A 21,808-nucleotide genomic window follows, 5' to 3' on the forward strand; every position below is an offset into this window, starting at 1 on the left:
AATCAAATAAAGCTGGTTAAACTATTTTTCCTTGTCTGTATCTTTAATAGGTCCTAATTGATTCATTCATTGGTTAATATTGATCAGATGGAGGGATTGAGTGGATTAAACAACATTTAACCAAGTAGAAAGAGTAAAGTCAACAAATGTTTGATATGAGGAGCATATAAAAAAATAAGTATTCAGCTATTCAAATGCATTTCAACACCTTGACCTTTCCTCTTACTCACCTTGTGTTATAAAGCACAATTTGGAGTCAATAAGTGACTTTGTGTGACTATTCAAACAACAATAGTTTTTCTGTCAGTCACGTTATTCTGACTAAGCATCATGAGACAGAACCAAAACAGTCAAATTACTACAAAACTGCACCCAAAAACTTGTATTTCCATTTAATCATTTGAATGTTACACTCGAACTGTCGTTGTTGAGTTCATGTGGCTAAAATATGACAGTTTTATGCCTGGTTTGTGCCCTGGTGACTAGTTTTGAGGAATGTGTCGGCTTGTGTAATGATCAGCATGAGATGTCAGGCTGAATGAAGCTGCAGGTGCACCAAAGCAAAATAATAAACTCTCAGTTTTCTCAGCTGTGAGTCTCCGATCAGGGAACAGATCCGTCCAGATTCGTGCTCTTTCAGAATACTTTCAGGTCGGAGCCCTGAAAGACCTGCAGTGCCTGACAGAATAGATTCAAATATAAAAAAATAAATAAGACACCAGTAAATTTGTTAACAGATGTTCTGGGAGCTTTGGGCTTTTTTGGAAATATTGACAACAGAGAAACAGTAAAATGAAAGTTGAGTGTTGCAACAGATCAGAGACTGTGAGTTCATCAGCTAAATACATTGAAGAGAGAGAAACCAGTTATTATTATGCATATGACCTGGTCTGATGCTATCTGTCCTGGTCTATGTCTTTGTCACCTTAGATATGTCCTTCTCCCTCAAATATGTAAAGCGTTCTTGTCTCCATATAAAAATGTAAGTAATTATTAAGATTATTATAATAATTATGGTTATGGTTATGATTATTATTACGATTATTATTATTATTATTATTTTACATCTTACCTTATCTGCATTCTATGTTTGAAATAATCATAATCATAATCATAATCACAGTCACAATCATAATAATAATCATTATCATAATCATAAAACCAACTTTTCATGGAAATAAGTAAAACTAAATAAAAATATTAAAAGTCACTGGATAAATAAATCATAACAATTCTATAAGAATATCAAATATATATATACAAGGGTTTACTGTGATAATGTATCATCCGATGGAATTAGTTTGTGTCATTCATTTAATGTTATTTAATGTCTTTTTTAATTTGGTTTGAGTATACAGCAGAAATTTGTTTACCTACTTCCTTTATCTCACTCACTTACTTTAACAAAGAAGAAGATTTCAGGAGGATTACCTGCTGAATGGGCTCAAAAAGCAAAAACTAAGGAGTGACCTTTTTTAAAGTAGTGTTTAAGTCCTCTCTCTGCTTGAATCTTTCACCTCTGACCACATCCAACCGCGAGGGTCGTAGCCCCCCCTCTCTCCATTGTCTGGGACAGGCTGCAGCATCCTTACGACCCCCGAAGACTTAAGCCATATATATATAATGGATGTGTATGGATGTCCTCTGCCTACAGCCCGTCTGCCCTGCTGTGAGCCTCTGCGACCTGCAGTTACCCATAACACCCTGCTTTGTGAATACTCATGACATTTACCCTGCTCTCTGAGAAACAGAATTCCAAGTATCAATATTCTTAAAAATGACACCATTTTCCGTGACGGATCTCACGCTGTTGGATGACGGTTTGAGATTAAATTTAACTTAACCTTAACCCTAACCCTGAAGAATGGGAGATATCTTACAATTTATTACAGCACTAAACCCCCGGGCAAACACCGCTATCACGTTGACAACAGTGACACATTACATATGAACTCACACTTTTTGTCTCTTGCTCTGTTAATCATTACAAACAAACCTAAGTTAACACATAACACTTTGACCTTTTGTTGAGTATTGAAAGGTCCTCAGAGATCAGGTAGAAGTGCAGAACACTATCAAATACTACCAAGAATTTTTGCAGTCATTTACTCTAATATGCGATTTGATGAAGCCTTAAGGCAGAGCACTCATTGCATATTTATTCTTGACATTTCCCGTTATTACTCCTCCTTTTCTCACGTTCCCTTGCCAGCATCGTTTACTGCTGCAGCTCCCTGCACCAGCTCAGCCTCCTCCTCGTGTGGTTTTTCATATTTGTTGATTCAACGATTTATTATCATGTGTGTTAATTAGTGGTTTTGCTCTGTCTCTGCAGAATCCTCGTTGCTGCTCTGATTATTGGAAGCGCCTTCAAAGAGCAAATCGTTTTCTGTCAAACCAAACGCAAGTCTGTTAGAGGCAGGGGCAGAATTATGATTTCAAAGTTTGTCAGAGATCCCTTCACTGAGGTGTAATGCAAAACATGAGCATGTTTTAGCTACAGTTCTCCTCCTTACTCATTACATAATATAATTACTGCCTGCGTTGGCTTTCTGTGCTGACTACACAGTACACATGGAGCACATGGTTAACACATGCCATAAAGGCTGTATATATGTTTTATGTCTGTGGCACGTTTTACAGATGTAGACATTGAAACTATAGTAAAAGATGTAAGTTATGTAACCCCCACATAGGCTACGATTATGTTTATGAGTTAAGGAGACATAGGTCAAGTGTGGTACAACAGTTTATTTATTTATTTCTCTTGGTCTGAAAGAGGAAAAACTAAAAATCACCTGGCTGCTTATAATGAAATAAAATAAATGTAGTCTATTATTGATGACATGTTGAATGACTAAAATCAGAGGGTGCACCTCCACCAAATTTCACACACTCATAAATATCAGTTTGAGTTTATCAAAATTCATTAATCCTATCATGGGCAAATGTTGACAATGTTGGAAAGCCATCTTTCAATGTTTAAAAAAGTGTAAAATGATTCCTGGATCGGCCTCCTGATCTGGATCACCAAACAATGAAAGTATTGGAGAAACCAGAAAATAAGAAATAATAACATGCCTAAAAAAAAGACAGTAATTCAGCAAATCAGTTTTCAATGGCCAACAGTTAGCTAGCATGGAGTAGTTTGCAAAATATTATCAATATTTTTACGTGATCTAAATATGAATATTCAAAAGGTTTCAGAGACTTCTAGAAAATTGCAGAGGAGAAGTCTCACCTCAACTCTCCAGAAGTTGGATGTCACTATTTTATGGATGCTAAAGGTCCCTTATTCTTGTTCATTTCCACCTGCAGTTCTCTTTACTTTTACTCAATAATACTGTTTAATGTACAGTTCTTTAGCAGGGATTGAAAAGTTAACTCAGCATATCCAAGTGCTTTCTCACCAGGTTTCATTCAAAATGAGGGATATGATGTCCATGTGTGTGCCATGGCAAGTAGTAATGTTTAATTGTCAACTAAATTGAAGAATGAAGTGAAGTCACAGGGGCTCTGCAGTCCAGGGCTCATACTTGTGAATAACACACAGAAACATGTGTCATAAGGTCCTTTTGCTTTTTCTCATTCTGGCATCAATAGCGCCTCCAACAGGCAACTCAAAACAGTGATTAATATCTAATTAACTGCACTACACATGGGGAAGTCTCTGGAAAGATTTCAGACACATGTTTTAAAATTCAAATAACCATTAACAATGAATTATCATACATCAATGTACTTTATCAACCATGATTATCCCACTAGGAGTTTCCTGGGCTAATGTGCAGGCCACAATGAGGCATTACTGAAAGATGTCTTGATAACGTGATTAAATATCTGTGCCAGTGAAACATTCTGTGGGCAATTTATTGCATTTTTCAGGCAGCGGAGTGATAGATGTTAATGTGTCTGGCAGCAGGATTCAACAGCCAAACCAGACTAATAGGCTGTAACAGAATGTCAGCGTTTACAGACTAATGCTGTGAGGATTATAGCGTGCAGCCTGGTCACTGCTGTCCTCTGTGTGGAGTTAACCGAATCACAGTCACTGCCTCTCAGATTTTATTAACTTGCAGAGAAACTGGCTGAGGTGTCAGAAACATAATTCTAATTTTGAAGTCTCTGGCCTGTTTTTTTAATTTCAAAATTTTGCAAAAAGCACGTTGAATTGGCCGCTTCTCTGTGTTTACAGTTACAGGAACATGCTCGGCAGCAACATTTGGTCCAACAGAAAGTCCTCTCTTGCAAGGTTGAGGCATCGGATGTGATAATAAATTAACTTGAAAGGTTCCATATTTTAGGCTAATGACAAATAATTGCTGTCTGCACACCAATTTACAAAATCAGCACCAACACTGAATCCATTAGAAAATAAAGTCAGTGTTGATAAGCTGATGACAGTAGCAGTGGATTCCTCTATTGCATATCAGTTATGGTGTCATGGAGTGAAAGAAGCTCATTCATTTGTCTGTCACATGCCCATGGAGGCAGTTAAATGTGATGATCGTGTTAGATTATATATCTGAACATCATGTTAGAACATATGTCTGAACATCGTATGGCTGAAGATCATGTTAGGAGATATGTCTGAACATCATGTTACAACATATGTCTGAACATATTGAATGTTCAATAAAGATGCTAAAGATCATATAATTGTTTCTGTGGTATTATTGTAACCATAGATACTGTAGGCACTTGTTTTAAAATTGTTTGTATAACTATATTATTATATTCATACTCATTTTTGTGGCATATTAAGTTGTGTAATATCCCTAAATATATTATTGTATCCTATGATAAATTGCTTTATTATTAAATATAATTGTTTTATATAAGTATATAGTATATTATAAGTAAATGATTTTATACATGTGAATATGTGTGATTAGGTTTCTAATTTACATTCCCCATGCTATTGGTTCCTACCTGTCCAGTGTTTACAGGGGGACAATTAAAATGTGACACCAGTGTTGAACATGTGCTGTTGAGAGAATGAAAAGTTTGGTGTTGAACTTTAATGAAACAGTGCTAAGTAGTGAGATGCTTTCCAGCCAGAAATCAGGTTTACCTCATCTTAAACACAGTGGGATGAGGACAGAGTCAGATTTTATCACCAGTCAGCACCAAACCAGGTAATTTCACAGGTTTCACATGATTGTTCTCAACACTGTGTTGGTTAATGCATCACTTCAGTTTTAAGGTGATGTGGGATCTTACCCCTGCAGAGTCACTTTGCTAACAATATGACCCCAGATGAAGGTAAATATCATCCATTCAAAGTGTTGGGTTGTTTCCTTTGTGAATAAGTTCACTAATATTGAGTAAAACAGTCACGAGCAACAAAAGAACTGTGTTATATTGCATATAATTATATTTGCAACAAAATACATAATGTGCATATGTACTTAATACTTTGACAAATAATCTGAATATTTGTGGTTTTCCTGGAATTGAATGACAACAGTAGAAAAAGGCTGTTGTAGGACATATTTTATTCAGACATGGGTTTGAGTGGGAATTTTACTTTTTCTTTAAATATAAACATTATCACCAGTAAATTCACAAAACCCCACCACAAAGCTCTTCTACCCAGTTAACAGCAGCTGATTAGTGATTTCTGCAGCCCTCTAAATAATTAGAGGAGAATGCTCTTACTACATCCGTCTGTCCCCTGGATACTGTAAATATGCAGCTATAGAAACTTTCTGCCTGCTCAATGCATGTGGATACAGGGTTTGTCTTGGTACAAGTGGCAAAAGTTGGGGCGTCGGCTGTCACGTGGACCGTTTCAAGGCTTGTCGTCAGGGGCGGGGATTTTCTCCAGCGTGGGCTCCATGCCCCAGATCTCCCGAGCGTACTGGGCAATGGTGCGGTCGCTGGAGAACTTGCCAGATCCGGCAATGTTGTGGATCACCTTCTTGGTCCATTCCTTGGGGTTCTGATGTGAGGATGGACGAGAAATGAATAAGATCAGTAATTAATGAGATAATTAGCTCTGTCTCTCCTTCTATTAGTGGTAATATAACCATGGAAATTACACTTTTATAAGAATATACCTTGTAAAGAGCATTGACTCTCTCCTGGCATTTCATATAGTCTTCATAGTCAGCGAAAACCTTGTATCTGTGGAAGAACATGTGTTTAAAATAGATACAGAACAACAGCATACAAGCTACGGTATACAACATGTATTGTGTATTGTGTGTGTGTGTGTGTGTGTGTGTGTGTGTGTGTGTGTGTGTGTGTGTGTGTGTGTGTGTGTGTGTGTGTGTGTGTGTGTGTGTGTGTGTGTGTGTGTGTGTGTGTGTGTGTGTGTTACTGAATTCTGTTGCGTAAGCAGAAGACGACAGACGATTTGTTTTGTCTTTCCGTTTCCTTTTTCGCACCAGCATGCAAGTTTATACACATTCTTATTTGTATGTGTGCATGAATGTGTGCGCCTCGGGCTGCTAATGTTAGATGTGCCTTTACCTGTCATGATGCATCAGCATGTCGATGATTTCCTTAAACAGGTCAGGCTGCTTTGGGCTAAAGAACCCTCCGGCGATCTGGTCAATAGACTGTTTCAGCTCCGGCAGGCGGTTGTAGTACTCGTGAGCGTGGTATCTAAGCAGGACCCAAAAAAAAAATGATAAACACATTCAGAAAAACACACGCCCGAGCCTGTTGCTGTGGTAACCAGCCCATTCATGGCAGAGGAGGCGTCAGTGCTTGCCCTACACAGAGGCACAGGCAGGTTCCCCAAGGCCACACCTGTTTAGTGTAGAAACCCTCAGCTGGTGTTTTTCCAACACTCAAGTGCAGAAGCACGGACAAGTGATATCACAAGGTGATGTGAGTTTTTTGGCTACAGACCAAACACTCAGTGAAGTTCATACCTCCAAGGCTCAACAGTTGCCTTATGAAACCTCATTTAAATTCACTAGATCCTGTTGTATTATTATATTGGCATCTGTACCAAACACTCATAAATATCTGTCTCTGATTTTATTAAATCAAGAATCGATGAATTATTATCTGAGAAATCAACGAAAGAAAGTGAAAAAAAAAACAAATCCTGGATCCGCCCCCTAACCAAAATTGAATTGGTTATTTCCTGACCAATACCACATCCTTCCACCAAGTTTCATGGAAATCTGTATAGTAGTTTTTTGCATATTCTTGCTTAAAAACAAACAAATTCTGATGAAAACATAATGTCCTTGGTGGAGGTAATCATGTTCATGCTAGACAAAGTACAAAAAACAATAGATTGGTGTTCGTTCCTCACCCTTTCTTTTCAAGTGCATCAACATCATCCACTCTCATGCCAAAGATGAAAATGTTGTCCTCGCCGGCCTCCTCGGCCATCTCCACGTTGGCTCCGTCCATGGTACCGATGGTCAGGGCGCCGTTCAGCATGAACTTCATGTTGCCGGTGCCAGAGGCCTCAGTGCCGGCTGTGGAGATCTGCTCTGACAGGTCGGCTGCGGGGACGGCTGGAAAATGACAGGCGTACAGAGGGTTGATGACTTTGATAAGGATTTTTGAGTTTGAGTTTTGTATGCTGTTTATCAAAAACTCCTAACTGCAGAGGAGGAAGTGAAGAGGAGGATGAGCATGAGAAAAGATAGAAATAGAGAAAGGAGGCATCAGAATAGGACACAGTTCTGTTAATTACCTCTCTCTGCGAGTGTGACTCTGTAGTTCTCCAAGAAGATGACTTTAAGGCGATCTCCAACCACTGGATCGTTGTTGACCACCTCACCGATGGCTGTGATCAGACGGATAATCATCTTTGCAGTGTGGTACCCGGGAGCAGCCTGCAAGAAACCGACAGCGAGAGGAATAATGTTAGATTAATGTGTTTGGTGGATTTGTCATTGAAGTTCATGCCTTTTTTTTTTTTAACTACAAACCTTGCCTCCAATCATGACAGTTCTTGGAGTCCACTGCTTGTTGGGTTCCTTCTTGATGCCTGGCAAAGAGATCAGGAGATTAAAGCACTGAGGTGTGTGTGTGTGTTTGTGTGTGTGTGTGTGTGTGTGTGTGTGTGTGTGTGTGTGTGTGTGTGTGTGTGTGTGTGTGTGTGTGTGTGTGTGTGTGTGTGTGTGTGTGTGTGTGTGTGTGTGTGTGTGTGTGTGTGTGTGTGTGTGTGTGTGTTTTGAGTGAAAAAGCTCTGAAATCAATTAAAATCAGTGAAGGAAGGATTTCAAACCCATGCTCACGGTTGTAATAGGTGATGATGTGCAGACAGTTGAGCAGCTGTCTCTTGTATTCGTGGATTCTCTTGACTTGAATGTCGAACATGGAGTTGGGGTTGATCTTCACCTTGTAGTGCTCCTCCAGGTGCACAGCAAACTTCAACTTGTTTTCCTGCATCGTCAAAAACAGAACTTTGTGAGATAAAATCTATAATATCACAGTGAAAATATACATCATCATTAAGCATTGGAAACCACAGGGGTGTAAAGAGAACACACTCCTAGACGTTCATACATGCTGCCCACACTGGTGCAGAGGATGCAGTAAAACAGTTGATGTGTCATAGTATGTGTTGCATCATAGAACAAGGGCCACAGGTCTCTTAAAGTGGAGTATGTTCTTTTTCTTCTAGAACAGCAGCTAGATTTACTATATTCAGTTATAACTAGAATGGTACCCAGTAGAGCACATACCTCCGCCAATGGCCACCAGTTGTCTTAAATTCAATCAAGCTCATCACACTAATAAAAGTTTGTCCCCTAAACATGCCTGATTTCTTTCATCAAGAACCATCAATTATTCTCTGAGAAGTCAGGACAAATTTTGAAAAAAACCTAATTTCACAATGAGATAGGTGGATCTGCCCCAAAACTTAATAGGGGTGAAAACATAATTTCCAAATATGATGGTGTTGATTTCAAACTCACACAATTACTGCACAGTAGATATAGAATAACATCTTGGCTATTTCACCTGTTTCACTTTGGCAATATCGCGAATGAAAGCCTCGTCGTTGACGAACTTGCGGAGACCCAGCAGCTGGTCGAGGTCACGAATGAAGTCCTCGCCAATTCTCTGATCGACAAAAATTCAGACAGGGTGAATATAACACACGTCAGTTTCCATCGTGAACTATTATAAGTATTATATTAAATTTGTGTTATGAAACACAGCTGACCTCTGCGATGACCTCAGCCAGACTGGGGTTGCACATCACCAGCCAGCGGCGAGGAGTGATGCCATTGGTCTTGTTTTGGAACTTATTTGGCTCCATTTCAAAGAAGTCCTTGAAACTGCAGGCGGAGTGAAGCATCACATACATCAGCTGATGCAGCTGCACATGAAACCGCAGAGGCTGGGGACTTGTGAAATAGATAGCGCTACGTGCACTGTATGGTTTGCTGTTAATTATGAATCACCAAGGCAAATGAGTGTTTATTTTAAGGACATACATTGTGGCTTTGAGGATGTCGGAGTGGATCTGGGCCACGCCGTTAACAGCATGGGAACCCACGATGCACAAATGGGCCATGTTGATCCTCTTCTGTCCACCCTCCTCAATGAGAGACATGCGGCTCAGACGACCACTATCACCCGGGTACTTGGCTGCAACTCTCTGCCAAATCACAAAAAGAACATGAGACAAAAAATTAATTAGCAGCTTGTATTATACATTTTTTAATTTAAATTTAATTTGGTCTGCTGAATAGCTTTTTTTTTATCTTCACACACTAAAGCAGGTCATCACAGCTTTTCTTTAATGATATTAAGTTGGCAGGGACGGGCTGATTTCCATTAGTATCTACGTATATAAATGAAAATCAGTGTATTGTCGCAGTCTCTTTAAACCCTCCCATCACTTCATGTTGGATGTGTTCCTCATTCCATTTAGCTTGGAGGTGGGAGTGTTATTATAAACACCAGTTTGTTCTTTGACATTCACTGTACACTGCAGCATTGACAGTGACACCAATCTCTACTGTTGTATTTTACCACAGGGAAAATCAGACAAAAGATCAATATTCCAAAAGGTTTTTTCTGCTTTTCTATCCTCATGATTTTAATTTCATATTAATTTAAAAGGTTACTCCCATTTTGAATTTAGCCTCAATGAAATTCATTGATCGCACCAAGCTTTGACTTTATGTCTTTATCATGTACCCTGTGTTCAGAAGTACAGAGAAATAAGACTATTTTATTCAATGGCATTATTATTTTGTTATTCCACAGAGAACAGGGACAGTGTGCTGGTGCTTCCTCTGCTACACATGGGGAGGAGGAGCCACGAGGACGCATCATTCAATGTAACATGGAAATTGTGACGTGCTGCACTGAGCAGTATTGACCTCCAGGTGGCGGTGGTTGATCTCATAGACGATTTCCAGGTGACGGGGAAGCAGATTTGCGAACAGGTCGACTGGCCAACGCTCCAGGGCCTCGGGGAGGACGGTGTGATTGGTGTAGGCGCAGGTACGCACACAGATGTCCCAGGCCTGTACACCAGCAAAGAATACACATGGATAAAGTACACATGTTACTGTGTGACATCATATTTAAAAATAATTATTATAAAAATAACAGATTAGAGAAAAATGCGTTTGTTGTTCTGGTGGTTTTGTTGTTTATGAAAGACATTATAATAATGATCTCCCAATTAACTGATGCAAGAAAAGTGTCATGTTCATGGTTGCAAATGCTAAAGTTGTGTTGTAGAAATTAAACTTTAATTTCTGTGTTTGTGTCAGGGTTTGCTCTTCCTCACCTCATCCCACGGCAGCTTCTCTTCATCAACCAGAACTCTCATCAGCTCAGGAATAGCCATGGCGGGGTGAGTGTCGTTCAGCTGGATGGCAACCTGAACACGCAGAGTGTCATTAAATACACAGAATTGGCACACACACACACACACACACACACACACACACACACACACACACACACACACACACACACACACACACACACCAACAAGTGCCGTGTAGATACTGTTCATCTCAAACACTCCGATGAGATACAATAAAATCCCACCCACAATCTGTTATACACACTGACAGGAGCAATTTAACGAAGGCACTGCGAGAACATCAGGGGGGGAAATCTTTCCACTTTTGACAGAAACCATTTTGAGTTTTTTCCCTTCACCTTGTCAGGCAGTTTGTGGAAGTCTGTGCGAACAACCTCCCTGGAGCCAAACTTGGAGACCTTGAAACGGCGGATGATGTCTTGCAGGGTGGCAGACACCACAAAGTATTCCTGCTTCAGACGGAGCTCCTTCCCTTCAAAGAACTGAGCATAAAGACACATATTTGTCTGATTCTCTTCTGCAGGCAAACAGAAGGTTTCTTATTCATTAAACATCAAGCTCTGCATATTAGTGACTCGTGAACATGTCAGAAAAAGGTTGCAGTGGCTCTGTAGCCGAATCTGTGACAGTATCATCATGCAATTATAATGATTTCAGCACAACATCAAACATCCATTTATGTTGTTCAATAATATTTTGTGCATTAATGTGCAATTCCTTTTATAAATATGAGATATTTATAGAGGCTGAATTTGTTGGAACCAGAGCATTCCTAAATTAAAAAAGTCAATTATATATATTAATTTAAAAAACTTTGATTTATTCTCCTTCTGAAAAGTGTTGAGTGTTGGATTTCACATTATAAAGCCACAAAAATAAAGCTATTCATTTTATAATAACTGGGTTGGGGTAAAAGCCGAGAAACACATTCCTACTTTCAGATTTTTAATGGCCGAAATTAAAGTAAAGTAATATATTCAGCTAATTGTTGCTGTGCCTCCATATTGTTTACAGACACACACAGCTTGACAGCAGCAGCAGCAGCTCAGCCTACATTGACTTGAATGTAGGCTGAGCTCCGCTACGGATTCTGCTCTCACTTACACAGACATAAATTAGCAGACCTGACATGAGTTATATCGAGAGTTAGATGGTTATCTCCTAAATCCTCCTTCTCGAGCCTCCAAGGAGTCGGCACGCGGTGGTCAGGTCTTATTGCAGAGATAAAGGACAGTGTCAGAGGAAGCTGAAAGAGCACACGGTGGCTCTGGATGAAGTCAAAAGACTCAAGAAGGGGTCCAAATTATGGAAATCCACCCCTCAGTGGAGTTAAGATAAACCCTATACATGTATAGTCACACAGGACCTATACAGGCCACAGCTCCTGTGCCGCTACCTCTCAGCTCTAATCCAGACTAACGTGTACATGGTCATATACTGAGGGGATTCAAAGGTAATTTAGTCATCATTTCTCACGTTGTCGTTGGGATACAGCACACGGGAGATGTTCTCAGCCAAGTTTCTGTCCAGCACAGCCTGAATGTAGCCACCAACATTGACTGTAAGAGAAATAAACTTCTTTAGTTCATTCTCATTTGACAGCTGTTGCATGCTGGGAAACCTTCACCGGACACGTACAGTCTTTAAGGTTGAAGTCGCAGGGCGCCTTCGCAGACCACAGCCTCATGGTGTTGACAACGTTGTTCCTGTAGCCAGGGATAGGGGTGTCGTAGGGCAGAGCCAACACTACCTGCCAATCACAGCAGGAAACACACATTCAGACCACTGTATCCTCAGAAAACACATTTCATGTCTTTGTGTCTCCTACAAGTCGAGTTTTTACCTGTGTGTCAACCCATTTGATGCCGTCAGGGTGATGCTCAGTCCTGCCATAATAATGCACAGGACGCATGTACTCAGGACGTGCCTTCTCCCAGGGGTTGCCAAAGCGCAGCCAATCATCAGCCTCTTCAACCTGGATAATGACATACATTTATAAAAAACACTCATTACGGCCACAGCTTTCTGACGAACGAACCTCAGGTCATGGTAACAATAAAGGAAACTCATCTCGCAGGTGATTTAAGTGGAGAAGAAACACGAGCAGCTATTCTTGCCCACTGACACAAAAAAATGTTTTCCGTTAACAAGACAACCAGAGGCCAGGAAGCTGAACATGTCTAACCTGCCAGCCGTTGACGATTTTCTGATTGAAGATACCAAATTCATAGCGAATACCATAACCATAGGCAGCAAGACCCAGGGACGCCATGGAGTCCAGGAAACAGGCTGAAATCCAGAGATGGCACATGGGGAAACAAAAACAGATCAACCTTTGACTGGGTGTTACACAAAATTATTATTGTTTTTTTGTTTTTTTTAAAGTAAGTTTTTTTAATTTATCGAATATGAAGGGGGGGGGGGAATTTACTCACCAGCAAGACGACCCAGACCACCGTTACCCAGACCTGCATCTTCCTCCATGTCCTCCAACTCCTCCATATCCAGACCCAACTACACAGGAGGGCAGATCACAACAGATTCTGAGAGGCTGCTACAGTAGCTTGTAAAGATTGTACAGGTATTAAGAGCAATGAATGTTTATCCGACCTGGTAGGTGGCCTCATCACAGGCGTTCTCCAGCGCCAGGTTCACCATGGTGTTTTGGAGCGTGCGGCCCATGTAAAACTCGAGGGAGATGTAGTACACACGCTACAGTTTGGTGAGAAAGAGAGAAATAATCAATATCAAACTGAATGAAGAGCCAAAAGCTGAAATATGAACACTATCAGATATATTTTTGTCAGTTGTAGAAAAACTCTCCACAGCAGTGAAACCAAAAACCTGAGACGTCCAATGCCAAATGTCACAGTTGCATCCGCCTCAGTCCGTCAAGGAAACCTTTGAATTTCATAGTTTTGCGTCAATGTGGACAGTGAATGTGCCACCTGAGCCCGTGTTTAGCCTTTGCCATTTGGTGCCTTTTCATTTGGCCTCCTCTGACAAGGAGGTTCAGACACATGCTGAGGAATGGCAGAAGAGAAGGGGGGGGTGGATGCATTTCTTTAGGTATTGCATAACACATACACATTTGAGCCCCGGACACAAATAGCTCCTGTAGAGGTCGCTGTAAAGGTCAGCCTGAGCCTGATCCCTCTCATTTAAGGCGGTTCAAGTCTGGGACGATGGGAGAAGCAGTTCGGATAGATGAGTAAAATATTAATGAATTCAACTGTTGGCCATATCACTGAGTGGTTAACAGGATCCCCTGAAGTATAAATGTTCTCTATGTTCCAAATGTTATCGGACTTTAATCCTTGCTTCAGCTGATTATGCAGATTCTTTTTTATTCAACAATGCATATCAGCAACGTGGGAAGAATTAATCTAGAAGTGACAGTAACGTTGCTTTGATCAGTGTGTGATCACTTCGCACAAAAACCTACACCGAGCTGAAACGTTCTTCTCCATGTTTCCGTGAAGACCTTTGAGGAACTCATCTTTGACCTTTCAGCGCCACAAGGCAGGTGCTCAAATGGTCTCACAGTTAGAGGGCAGCCCATCGAAGAACAAACTAGTTAAATGTGAGGATTAAATGTCTCACTACGAGGGCACTGATAGTTTGGAGCAAGCCGAGGTGTGCAAGGAAACTTTCTCCCGACACTGCACGCGAAAAGAAAAATGATCGTCCTTTATCCTGCAGGGTTATTAATGATCTTGCACTTTTACAAGGGAACATTTTTTTCGTAAATTCAATTGACGCCGAGTTTCCCTCTGCTTCCAAAACCCTATATTGAAATTACACGGTTTCCTGTGACATTTTCGAGGGGTAATGTGGTGGCGTTTGCAAATTTGCAGCTTCTTTCTTGGGACGCCAGCTTCCTATTGTTCCGCTAGGGTTTCTCTCCGGAGCTGTTTATACCCCTGCAGTTGCCCAGATAAACTCGGCTGCCCTCGGAGGCATGTTCTCATATGACACAAGTAAAGGCTGTGTGCTTTATGGTCAGAGATGATGGGACAGAGAGGGTCATGTGGAGGTTTCATGTTTCAACACACTATAAGAGCTGCAGCATACCAGCAGAGCTCTAAGAAGCCCGGGTGAAGTTTAAATGTCATGACTTGACGTCAGGCTGTTGAAAGTACAGTTGAATGGAGGAGTAATCTATTACAAGTGAAAATTATGCACATAAATGTATGTGCAGTACATGTTATGTTGAGTAAAGGTACCATTACAATTAATGTAGGAGTAATCTATTACAAGTAAAAGTTCTGTACAAATGTATTTGCCGCATATGTAATTATTTTGAGTAAAAGTACCATTACAATGAATGTAGAAGTAAACTATTACAAGTAAAAGTTATGCACATGTATGTGCAGTATGTGTGCTTAAATATCATAAGTAACAGACTGTATTACATAAGATCATAGATACTCATGTATCCATGTGTAAGAAACATAACTGTTATATCTGTATGAGGTGGATTAACTGTAAAGTACTTTAAATACAGTTAGTTTGATCCAGTGCTTCCAGTTCTGCAATGAAAAATTCAATTTGACACAGGATAATTATTATTTTTTTCTCTTATTTAAATGAAATGTTCAAGGAGTAAATTACTCATACAAATTAAAACAATGGGCTCTTCATAAGACTGCAAATCACTGCTGGATCTTAAACATTGCATCACAATCTATAATGTTACCATGTTTTTTAAGTGTATCTGTCCAATACACGTATACACACAGGACAAGTCCCTCAAAACTGTAGTTTATGTTCAGTATCTTATTCAAGGTTACAGGACAGAACTATAATGAAAACATTGAGGACGGACTAACAGACTTTTCTACATATGCTAAGGATGTGCTGCAGTTCTTAAATCAAATATTAATGTCAGTATTCACCCCCATATACTTGGTTGAACACTATAAGCTCCATAACTTCCTTTATCACAAATATAAGATGAGAGACAGTCATATCTTTTACAGCTGTTAAAATAACTCACTTATTTCACGAATCTACATATTCATGCGAGTTCAGATCTCGTCCCTCTGCTGCTGCTCTGACTTGAACTTACTTTGGGATCTTTCTCATAGTAGTACTGCTGGGTTCTAATCCACTTGCCAACCAAGTGCTCCCGCACAGTGTGGGCCAGGGCAAAGTAGTAATCCCTCCTGGTTGCTACGTTTCTGTCCTTGACCAGCGTGAAGTGGAGGTGCCGGTTGAAGTTCTGCTTCAGCTCTGTAACGTTCTCAACGCCGGCGAGGCCTCGCACAGAAATCTGTTTCCTCCTGTCATGGTCAGACAAGGGTTTCGACATGGTGCTACGAGTGGCAGCAGCTCAGGGCTCTACGACTATGGAAGAATGTAAACAGTGAGACGGCACAACACCAGGCCCAGACACACAGCAAGAGAGGCACCAACAGCACTGCAGCAGGTTCAGCAATTTAAAGGCACCCCCCATGAATATTCAGTGGAGGGGGGAGTGGACTGTATATAGTGGGTGGAGGGTGGGGCATTTGTTGTTGATAGAGGTTGCAATTTTTTTTCATGATGTCACACAGCAATAACGCAATAAAAGACTCAGCTTGCATCTATGATATGAGACTGGCACCAAGTTGACCACATTTACAGCCAAGCAATCATTCTGAATAATACGAGTTCATTGAGTTCAATCTACTTTTCAGTTTGTTTTTTGTTTGATTTAAACGGAACAAAACCAACCTGATGAAAAGAGCAAGTTGTGATACTAGTTTCTTGAAGATAGAATAAAACAATACAGCAATACAATGAGCAATGGAGTAAATAGATAAATCAAATGTAATGATTAATAATGAAAAATTTAATTTTATAAAAAAATAAAAAAATAAATGCAATTCAATAAATTAATAGAAATAAATAGATAAATCAAAATGATTAAGTAAGATAAAATAAAGAAAATTATATATACAGAAACAAAATATTTATTTGTATTCACAGTCTCTATTATACTGATGGATAAAGGATGACTGTGACTTTAATCTGACAGCATACAATGATTAAATTATTCATTATTATCATCAAATTGATAAAAAATGTCCAAACTTTCCTTTGTCTAGATACATTTTTCAGTGTAATTACTCCACAGCCCTGTATAAAGTATTGTTTGATACTGTAGAAGAAACACATAGTGATAATAATATCTGGCAGCTACTGTGGCTTACTTGTTTCCCCCCCACAGTTGGCAAGAGAGGCTGAGCCAGCAGTTGTAGCAGTATATTAAAATAAAATGTTAAAAAAAGCAAAGCACTGCAAAGTTTGGTAATTATCATACTGTAGCGTGTGACTATATCTGCTCATTACAGGGCAGATTTTGTTTTATGAATCCACATTGTGGACATTTGATCAGCATGTTTGCCATGTTTAACATGTTCATGCTACTGTCACGGGCCGTGTACAGTGGGTAGCTGCACTCTAAGTAACCAGTCATCCAGAGATCACATCTGTTCTAGAGCCTGGAGCAGTAACACACAGAAAATCAGCTGCAGCAGAGCAACTTTAACACACTCTATTTTCAGTTATCACTCTGTGTGCCAAACTCTCATGAAGTCTTGACCTTCTATTAATAGTAACCCTGACCCAGTCCCAAAGGCCATGATATTTGAAAGGCATATCTTGTTAATGTCAGCAAGAGCCGGCAGACAACACGTGTGTATTAGTATGAGTCGGTCTGCAGCATAAGGGGGAAGGCGGTGTTTGCTGGGTTGTTTATAGTGGGATGCAGCCCTGCGTGGTTATTATCATCTAGTTAAAAAGTGGGATTCTGCCTTTTGTACTGGAATTGGTTAAAAGCTGGATGAAAGCATGACTGTCACTTTAGTGTAAATGTGCACTGTACTGCTCTGTACTTTGAATCAATGTTAACAGGAAAAGTATTGGGAGTATAATTAGCACGTCTTTCTAACCGTTTGCAGCTTTCTTTGATGATAGGATGCAAAAAGAGGAAAGAAAAGATACAGCTGTCAAAGAGCACAATATTTGGACAAAAACTGAAAGGAATTCAAATAGCCGAGGTTGAAGCGGTCTGCAATGCCTCGTATTTCAGCATCATTGGAATAATTTTAAGAATTAACACAGTACCATATACTTATGCTGCTGTCTGCACCATTTCCTGCTATGTTCATTTTAATGGTTCTGCGTGCCAAATGACCCCCAGAACGGAGGAACCATCACACAACAGATGACAGAGATTGAAGCTGGCGTGCCCCTGATTTGTCCATTATGATGAGCAAATTATGTTCTTACATGTCTACTGGCCCTTCTGTCAAATGGTACATCAAGCATTTCAAGACTGCAGCGCGTGAGTGAACTGTCTGAGGGAATCTGTGGATTTAAAAAAATCCTGACGTGAAGGCAAACTGATGAAATTGTTACAACACTCAATCTGCTAGACGAGCACAACGTGTTCTGTGGTCTCCACCTAACGCTGTTATTTATGACCTCTCGATCATACAATCAGGAAGTCACATAAAAGTGTAATTAATTTCTATTTTTAATTTGATCCCCCGAGGCAACGTTAAGTCAATCAACGAATGACCTCACTGACCAACAGTAACCACAGTTACTAAAGGGCTTGTGGTGTATGGCAGACATTACAAAGGTTTGGCTGGAAAGAGAAATGTTGTCTGGTTCTACTGGAAATATACAGTTTAGGGCCTTTTTTCTTCTTTTCTTTAACGTGTTTATTCATTATGACTTCTTATTCAATCAGACAACTACAATTGCACTCAGCGGAGCGTAAACCTCCATCAACAGTCCCAATAAATTCAATCAAGCTGCATCAAATTGCTTGCTCTTGTATATATTAGTTTTCTAAATGTACCTGATTTTTATTCCCTGGGAAATATTAAAAAATGGCCCCATGTTAAAGAAAGTGAATAAAGAAATCCTGGACCTGTCCTCTGATTTGAAACCAAACCTAAATTGAATGGGTTCTCTCGCCTCATGTCCCATCTTTCCACCAAGTTTCCTGGAAATCTGTTCAGCAGTTTTTGCGTAATCTTGCTGACAAAGAAACAAACCAAACTAATGAACAGGAGTGAAAACATGACTAGTTATTTCTGAAGGCATTTTAAACTACAATGACACTCAGGAGAGCACATTCCTCCACCAAGGCCCAACAGTTCGCTTAAATTCAATGAAGCTGCACCGAATTCCACACACTCGTAGATACCGATCCCCTGAATGTACCAGATTTTATTATTCTTAAGATCCCTGAATTAAGAAATGTTCAATGTTCAAGAAAGGGAAACAAAATTTCACCCAATTTAATGGGTGGTTTCTTTTGGCCATGCTAAAAAAGAAAAGGGTAGTTTTTGCCTAATCCTAACAAACAAACATACAAACCAACCAACAAAAAGACAAGAGTGATCTTCTGTTCTTCAACAATCTTTTGTTTTTGTTCATTTATGGAGCTGAATATTTAAAATTATGTTTTGTGAACCTATTGATTAAGTTTAAAGTTTGTTGTTTCTGCTCAGTCGGAGCTGTGGCAGAGAACAACAAAAGCTCTTAATAGATTTTTGTTTTTCCAATATTGCACTCTTCAAAAACCTGAAGTTGACATTATAACAACCACCCCCACCACCACCACCACCACCACCACCTCCACCACCCCTTCACCCAGTCCTAAATGTATCTGAAAGCTGTCACACAGAATAATGTCTAACATCTGCAGGTGCAATGCTGTGTCTCCATGTCCTAAACACCATGTTGCTCTGCATCATTTTCACAAGCAGTGGATTTTCTCCTCTAGGTTTCTTGGTGTTCCAGTGTTTGGCCATCTGGTGCATTCAGCTCTTTTCAAGTGAAGGAAAGAATTCATTTTTATTTCCACAATGTCAGCATTCAGGAGTCATGGGATTGGAGCCAGAGGAAGCAAAGCATGAAAGAATAGAAATGAGACTTGTCAGAATCTTGTAGGGAGAGAAAAAGAAGTCGAATTGGGTGAATTCACTCGTGGTGTCATTGGTTCAATACACTGACATCAGATACAGTAATAACCTAATATGTAGCGCAGGGCATGTGATTCAGGGTAAGAACTGAGTAAGGCCAGTTCTACTCTACATTATGTTATATTTCACCCAATGTGCCAATTAAAATGCTCCTGTACATTTTTAATGGCTTTGGACCAAACTTATTCCGCACAGCAGCTTAGCAGCCTCATCATTACAGCTCAAAAGCTCAAGTTGATCTGGCAGGAACTCTTCTATTCACCCTCCTTTACACATCAACTCCCAGACGTTCACATACTTACACACAGTCTGAGAAAGCATTTTCCCACAATGAGCCTCTTTGTTTATACCTCACCCAAAGTTATAGACTCAAGGTATTACACCTGGCGTGCATTTGTTTCTGCAGCAAACAATTATAATTAAGAGTTAGTGTTGTCTGATTGTTTATGTAATGGGTTTTAATGGAGTTACATTGTTGAAAATATGTTCAGCTAAACGTTAAAATCGGGGAACTTGCTCAATTAATCTTCAAACAGCGTAAACATCATTTATCTCCACTGTTGCTACGGTGTGTGCGTGCGCGTGTGCGTGCGCGTGTGCGTGTGTGTACAGATATCTTTGTGAGGACCATTTTAAGCCTAAACCTTATTGAGTGAGCACATTTTGGGAAAGTGAGGACCGGCGGAAATGTCAAAAATGGATCAAATATGTATTTTCTAATCCACTCCAATGGATTGTTTGAGGTTTCAGACTTTTTAGGTTTACAATTTGGTTAACGTTAGGATAAGGACTAAGGTTAGGCATATGGTTGTGATGGTAAAGATTAGAATAAGGGGCCTAGTCAGGTCCAGTAGACCTCATGGGGACCAAAGCTTGGTCCTAATGAGGCAAAACATAATTTCTGAGGTCCTGGTTAAGTTCAGGGGTAAAATGTGAACTGTGTTTAAATTCGGATTAGGCATTAAGTGTTCATGGTGAGATTAGGGAAAAAATACAATTGATCTCTGATGGTGTAAAAAGGCATTTAATTGCATCCACACTGACATTATTGTGTTGTGTAGAGTTAAAACAGCATTGTAGAATACCAACCATCTGATGAGCTCTGCAGGGAGCTTTGGTTAACAGGGATGTTGGGAAGTTGCAGTGTATGACTCAAATGACAGTGTGTTTGAACCTGCCAACATGTGGCCAACACAGGAGGAATACTGGCACCTGGTGGTAAATCTGGTGATGTAATAGTCTGGGGACGAACAAACGCCACTAACACCAATAAGTAATCAGCATTTAACAATTAACACAAGGAGATACATTAACTAATCAAAGGGCCACAGCACCAACATTATGAGTTTCAGTTTACTCATCACAAGGAGCTACCCTGCGGAAACAGATGTCTAATGTCTTTTCTGGCTAGGAGGATCCTAAGGGTCTTGATGATGTCTAATGAATGACTCAATTGAATTGCATTATGAGAAGTGTAGGATCCAGCAGTTTTTTTAGGTTAATCTTTCCCTTGTGGGTGCTCTAACATTATTTAAGAACAACCCTAAATCACTGGAGTGGATCATTCGTTTTGGCTGACTATTGAACTATTGATCTTCTACCTTCATTTGTCTTACGCTGATGTCAAAGAGTGTCAGGCACAGCACATGTTTAGATTCTCGTCCATCATGAAGACCAATTAAGAAGGAGACTAACTGGTCCCGAAAATCATTCTGTAGCATTACAATGACCCCAAACATGCAACCAGAGTCATGAATAACAATCTCCTGCCGCAAGAGGAACAAGTCGCGCTGCAGCAGATGGTCTGGTCCCGACAGATCCCAGATCATGAAGTGAGGCTGGGTTTACGTTCCACACAAGACACAGTGTTAATCCACAGAGGAACAGTGGCAAGTGCAGCATCCTACCTCCCAAACAAATGTATTCATGGCCTACAGATCTCTTCATCCAATGAAACGTCAGAACTAACTTTAAATGTATTGACTCAAAACAAACTGAAAACATTTATTCATAGTTACTAAATAGTTGTACTATGCGTGACACTGTA

The 21,808-nt window shown here is 40.0% G+C and overlaps 1 protein-coding gene across 1 annotated transcript; it reads right to left on the minus strand.

Moving 5' to 3' along the window:
* Window positions 1-5,479: 5,479 nt before the first annotated feature.
* pygma (phosphorylase, glycogen, muscle A) lies at window positions 5,480-16,197 on the minus strand. Its single transcript, XM_035178020.2, has 20 exons — window positions 15,846-16,197; window positions 13,385-13,486; window positions 13,210-13,288; window positions 12,960-13,063; window positions 12,618-12,749; window positions 12,413-12,524; window positions 12,251-12,333; window positions 11,113-11,256; window positions 10,733-10,825; window positions 10,317-10,463; window positions 9,423-9,586; window positions 9,149-9,263; window positions 8,944-9,045; window positions 8,214-8,361; window positions 7,905-7,963; window positions 7,667-7,808; window positions 7,277-7,484; window positions 6,478-6,612; window positions 6,063-6,129; window positions 5,480-5,944 (listed from the first exon to the last, which is right to left on the minus strand). The coding sequence occupies exons 1-20, from the start codon at window positions 16,086-16,088 to the stop codon at window positions 5,795-5,797; spliced, it is 2,529 nt and encodes an 842-aa protein (XP_035033911.1). The 5' UTR covers window positions 16,089-16,197; the 3' UTR covers window positions 5,480-5,794.
* Between the last annotated feature and the right edge of the window lie 5,611 nt (window positions 16,198-21,808).

Source organism: Hippoglossus stenolepis, chromosome 15 (genome assembly GCF_022539355.2).
Source record: "Hippoglossus stenolepis isolate QCI-W04-F060 chromosome 15, HSTE1.2, whole genome shotgun sequence".
NCBI lineage: Eukaryota > Metazoa > Chordata > Actinopteri > Pleuronectiformes > Pleuronectidae > Hippoglossus > Hippoglossus stenolepis.

Coding starts and splice junctions, on each gene's coding strand:
- pygma (XM_035178020.2), bottom strand. CDS start 16,088: ATGTCGAAACCCTTGTCTGACCATGACAGGAGGAAACAGATTTCTGTG. Junction 10,464..10,732: donor AGAAGCTGCCGTGGGATGAG/GTGAGGAAGAGC, acceptor GCTGGTGTACAG/GCCTGGGACATCTGTGTGCG. Junction 9,264..9,422: donor GACATCCTCAAAGCCACAAT/GTATGTCCTTAA, acceptor CTCCGCCTGCAG/TTTCAAGGACTTCTTTGAAA.